Raw genomic sequence first — 5,509 nt, forward strand, 5'->3', positions numbered from 1 at the left:
GTGTAGTTGACTTCCCTGTTACCAGTCTTATCCTTTGTCTTTTCGTGCAGCCAGGTACCTGTCACCAAACAGTCTTCCCTTTTGAATTACTTGGGAGTGGCATTTGAAAGTCTGCTATAAGAAGATAAAACTTGTGAGTTCAGTTTCTGCTTCTGCCATCAGCTTGCTTTTGTGCCTGTTTATCTTTCAGTTAGTTAAAAAAAAAAAAAAAGTAAGTTATAAGCTGCTCTGTACCTATTTGCAGGGAGCAAAGTGCAAATGGAAACTATGGAAAGTCTATTAGTACCTTAAGAGATTTCTAGGAAAGTATAATACACCCAGGCTGTAAGTATTGCTTAAGCTAAAATGAAGTGCTGAAAATCCTGTCTAGAATGTCCCTCTCACCTTTGTTTTCATTACTATCAAATCCTTTGGTTAATGCTTTTTGCCATATCAATTTACAGCAGTTACTATCTTATCTGAAGCTTGAATGAATTTGATACTCAAACTCTTTATAATGGTTGGTTTGGTGGGGGGTGTTGTTTTGTTTTGTGGTTGTTTGTGTTTTTTTTCAATTAGAGGAAACTGGTTTTCAGTTAATTCTAGACCCAGTCTTGCAATGAGCTCTAGGAGCAAGGGGGTGGTTTGCAAGCGGTTTGTTCAGGATTAGGCCTTACTTTCTTCAGGAGATGTAGCATCTCACTTCTGAAACAGCATACATAAAAGTAGGTGTTTAAAATGAAAAGGCATTGCATTTATTTTCACAAGCAAGTGCTGAAATAAGGGAAAATTCAGTTGGAAGGGATGTGAAGAGGTGTTCTAATCCACTTAATGCTGAATGAAATATAATTTCTGAAATGTGTAACTGTTCTTAAAACTTTCAGGAGGGAAGACTCCACAACTCTCTTGCCAATGTATCTAGTGCTTGAGTAGCTTTATTAATAGACATAGAGAAAACCTTATTATTTTCAAGTTTTTCTTACAGTTTTCCTTAAACTTTACACTCGGAGGAGTTTGTTTAGTTCTTCATTGCGACCTGTCTGTCTTAATTATTCTTTCTGGTCTTTTGAAACTAAGGAAACTCAATTTCTTTGGCTTTTTCTCAGAAGTAGTCTTTTCTAGCCTTCGATTATTCTTGGTGCTTTTCTTTGGAATCTGTTCACCCATTTGTTTCTTAGATATAGTACTCTCATGGGGGCTTTCCCAGAGCAGCAGAACTTTTTCAGCTGTCATACAGATACTGGTTTTGCTTAGACATCCCTGCATGGTGTTTGCCCTTTTTGTGGTACTGTCAGCTTATATTCAGCCTCTTGTCTGGCACATCTGCTGGATCCCTCTCTGCAGTCTAGCTGCTGAAGTGATCGCATTCTTCGTTCAGGAGAACTCGTATATTTATTGGGTGATAGGTGGAAAGACACGCATTTTAAACAGTACAAAAAGCCAGATTTTAGGAGACTGAAACCAAAGGAAAAAGGGGGTTCATTAGGCAGTTCTTTCATAGCTTACTGATAGTAGGACTCTGTATGTTAATGTAGAAGTCTGGGATGCTTTCACCTCAGGGTGGCTGTTACACAAATGTCTTGAAACGCTGATGAGAAGATCCTTTTTCAGAATACCCAGTGGAAAAGTTCCAGATCTGTGCACAAAATAGCTACATTCTTTCCTGGGTTGAATCTTATTGATGCATTTTGTCCTTAAACTGGTGCTTTTAAGTACTACAATATACTGAAAAGAGCAAACAAATTCTGGACTTCATCTGCACACCTAAACAGAATAGAATGAGGCAATCTGGGCAAAGGTGGTTGTAGATGCATAGTTTCACAATAGTTATCTCTACTTTGGAATAGTAAATCCTCTTATAAAGTAATCATTCCAGCTTAAGAGTAAAAGGATTATTTGGGCCATTGTGTGGGGAACTATTGTGCACTAGGTCATTGCACAACAGTTGTAGGTTGGTTCTCCATTGACGATTATTCCTCCACTCTACTGTGTCTATGTATTGATTTCAGTGTGAAAGAAATTGTGATCTTCTATTTACTCAGGAACTAAATTCCCCAAAAGCAATTTAACAATTTTAAGGATTAGCCAGGTTTTGTGCTGAGATTTTTTTTATTCCCCCGCCCCCCCTTGTCTTTTGGGCCAGAAAACCAGCAAGGTCTTCATGGACAATGTTACTCTGCTTGTTCACTCTTCTTTTCCTTGTCCTTCTGTATAGAGACTCTGCATATTGGGCCACCAAGTTACAGTATACTTCCTGGATTGTAAAAATCAGCAGTGTAGCTTCTGAGGAAAGGATTGTTCACTGGTTGGTCTTGAGAGTTTAACCAGGTCTGAACTTTGATCTGTAATGTCCTTGTGTCTGCTCTTAACCGCATTACTCTTTGGTTTATTTCTGAGAGGAGGTGTCATTTTGGTATAAGATAGAAAAGGAAGTTGGGCTGTGAACCCTGCAAATATTTTTCTGAAGCAAGTTAGCAAGTTGTGTATGTTTAGGTCCTGTTAGTGGCATGCAATGCAGTGGTGGCCCGAGATGTGATATGAATAATGATGAGAATGGTTGAGCTTAGAATGCCTGGTGTCTCACGCCACAAGACACTGTATATATCCAGCAAGCTGCTGTTTTGAAAGCAACAAGCTTTGAAAGTAATGCTATATTGTTTTGAGTATTTTTATTTCTTAACATAATTTTTTTTTCCCTGTTATTAGTGCAATTTATCTTATTCCTTTTATTCATACTAGTGCTATGATTAATTATAGCTTCTATATTACTATAAGAATATAGAATTGATATTCCAAATACAAGTTGCCCTTCCCAGGTGGTACTGAGTGAAAAGACTTGCATGTATACAGAGGGGTTGAACGTGCAACAACAGAGAATGGAGTGCGGTTCTCGGAGAGCTGTCTGGTGGTCCTTAGAAGGAAGAGAAAAAGGAAGATGCTTAATCAGCATTGATGCCATGAGAGATTGTTCAATGAAGAAATTAGTGGTTAGAGTATTGGAAGTGGGTAGGCAGGGAGAAAGAGAGGAAGTCTGCAGTGAAATCACAATCATTTCTTTCCACTTTGGGAAAAAGTGATGGTTAGCATTCTTAGGCTCTGTAATGAAATAGCAATTGGTGGAGGAAAGTGACATTAACAAACTCATTGAAACTTTGGTAAACAGCAAAAATGGCAACATATTTGAGAGTTGTAAAAGCTTTGAGTTGAGTCGGATGTACTTAATTGTTTGGGGTTTCTTTTTCCTTCAATATAAATATTTTTTTTTATTTCAAATCACAGCAGAGATAAATAACCTTTTTTTAAAATATTTGAGCTTCACTACAAACCAGGCTCATGTTACTCAGCAGCTACCATGTGGCCTATCATACTATTTGAGGGGGTTTTTTTTGTTTGTTTGGTTGTTGTTTTTTTTTTTTCAGGAGAACAAGAGGGATCTGAAATGCTGTTCTTGGGGAATTGGGAGAAACTGCCAGATAGCTTAGTATACTCATAAAGATGCCCCATGTCCCTGTTGTAGGATTTTTAATTTATAAAGGAAGAATTGGTGGTGGGAAAAAATTACTCTGTGAAAAGGAAGACGGAAGGAAGCAGCAACAACAATGAAATCAAGTTTAACATTTAGTACTATCAGAAACAAATAACAGTCACTAATTTTATGCTGGTAAAAGGTGCATTTTAATTCAGTTATCTTCTTGCTTTCCATCTGAATAGAGCCTAATTAGTTGTCACTTGCCCGCAATAAATAATTTCTTTTGTTACAATTTTCTCTCAATTATGTTTTAGATACAATGTCTGCTCCGAGTGGTGTCCCTATCCCATCTGCACCACCTTCTTATGAGGAAACAACAGGAATCAATGTGAACTATCCTCACCCCTATCCTGTCCCAGAACATGGCCAGAAACCAGATGGGAAGGGAATGAACCCTCCCCCATACACGGGGCAGGCTGTACCAGTGAATAACCCCGGTAAGCCTCAAAAACTCTGCTGTCCCTCATGTTAAGGAGGTGTCAAGTGGCTGCGTAATCCGTGCTGTGCAGAAGGTAAAAGATTGTGGTTCCCAGGTGTTTCCCACCTTCCAGAAAATATTTTTGAAGGGAATAAGGTGAATCAATTCTTGTGAATCCTTCAGTGTGAACTAATATCAATAACATCCTTTGGCTTTCTGCATTTTTTAATGCAGAATAACATCTTATTCTTAAGACAGTGTGTTTCTGCATTAGGAAATCCCATCAATGATTTCTCTTTGTCATGTGCATTTCATTGCTCTGAGTCTCAAATATTTCAGAATAATAGCTGGTTCTAGCTCAGAGGAAGTTGATTAACTATCCTTTTTTCCTTATTTACCTATTGAGTAAACAGCGTATTTCTCTGTTCAGTTACAGTTCAGACAGTGTATGTGCAGCAACCAGTAGTATTTTATGACCGCCCAGTTCAGATGTGCTGCCCCTCCTGTAACCAGATGATAGTGACACGTCTCTCGTATGACTCAGGGGCTTTGACTTGGCTGTCGTGCGGTGGCCTCTGCCTGCTGGGGTAGGTTGATTCCAATTTGCACTTTATTTTTCTTTTCTTACATGACCTTTTATAGCTTTAAGCGATAAAAAAGCTCAGCTTTGTTGCTTTCTCATTCTGTCTGGGATCTGATCCTTTATGGTTTGAATAAGCTCCTGTAGGACCTTAAAGCAGCTCTAGAACACTACAGTGATGCACTTCATAGCCATGTGTGTGCTTCCTATAGCTTCATGGCATCAGTGTTACTGATGGCTTGTGCAGGAAATATATTTTTACTTTCTTGTGTATGTAACAAGTGGTAAAACAGATTGTTTGGATTTTTTTTCTTTGCAGGTGTATAGCTGGCTGCTGCTTAATTCCCTTCTGCGTTGATGCCCTAAAGGATGTGGATCACACCTGTCCGAAATGTGGTGCTCTTATTGGTTCTTACAAACGTTTATAGGCAGTGTTTAAACATTGATCATTGATTGATGAAGTTGGTTAGCACCTCTACAAGCCCTTTCTGAAGCTTCATGGAGACTTCTGGTTGTTTCTATGCATCCTGTCACTGGAAACCAATCAAAGTAATGTTTATTGCTAGATTGTTTGAATAAGAATTTGCGTGAGAGGATTCTGACTTAGGTCTGTAAAAAGTATATCTAATCTTTATGGGCCGCTCAGTCCAGCACCAGTTGATAGCAACTAAATGTTTTCCCTTTCTGCTTTATGCAAAACAGGTTGGTGATGTCTTCAGTTAATCTTGTTTCAGTGATGTTGCACGCCGGTGTGTTTGCTTACAGTCTCAGCCCAGACCAAGAGGAGAATGTCTATGGAGACTTATAGAGTCTCGTGCTTGGTGTTGATAATTTTGCAACAGCACTGTTTTACAAACCGGCAGGGAGTTGCTTGCATCTGAGAGAGGTGCCCCTCTGACAAAAGAATTGATTTGTTGGCATCTTTTCATGAGCACTAAAATTCACTTTAAAATTTTCTTAGTTGAAAGAGAACCAAACCTAAAGGCTTCTTCCTTCACGGAGG

General features: G+C 38.8%; 1 protein-coding gene across 1 annotated transcript; it reads left to right on the forward strand.

Annotated features, from left to right (window-relative positions):
• Nucleotides 1–1,170: 1,170 nt before the first annotated feature.
• LITAF (lipopolysaccharide-induced TNF factor) lies at nt 1,171–4,934 on the forward strand. The gene is made up of 4 exons (XM_009886592.1): nt 1,171–1,222; nt 3,763–3,945; nt 4,357–4,513; nt 4,826–4,934. Exons 1-4 carry the CDS (start codon nt 1,171–1,173, stop codon nt 4,932–4,934), a joined length of 501 nt encoding a protein of 166 aa, XP_009884894.1.
• Nucleotides 4,935–5,509: the final 575 nt, after the last annotated feature.

This window comes from Charadrius vociferus, unplaced genomic scaffold, assembly GCF_000708025.1.
Source record: "Charadrius vociferus isolate BGI_N301 unplaced genomic scaffold, ASM70802v2 scaffold46, whole genome shotgun sequence".
NCBI lineage: Eukaryota > Metazoa > Chordata > Aves > Charadriiformes > Charadriidae > Charadrius > Charadrius vociferus.

Bases quoted from the DNA above. Each gene is read 5' to 3' on its own strand.
- LITAF (XM_009886592.1), top strand. From the start codon at position 1,171: ATGGGGGCTTTCCCAGAGCAGCAGAACTTTTTCAGCTGTCATACAGAT. The intron at 1,223-3,762 runs GTTTTGCTTAGA...ATTATGTTTTAG, and splicing joins CAGCTGTCATACAGATACTG to ATACAATGTCTGCTCCGAGT. The intron at 3,946-4,356 runs GTAAGCCTCAAA...TTCTCTGTTCAG, and splicing joins TGTACCAGTGAATAACCCCG to TTACAGTTCAGACAGTGTAT.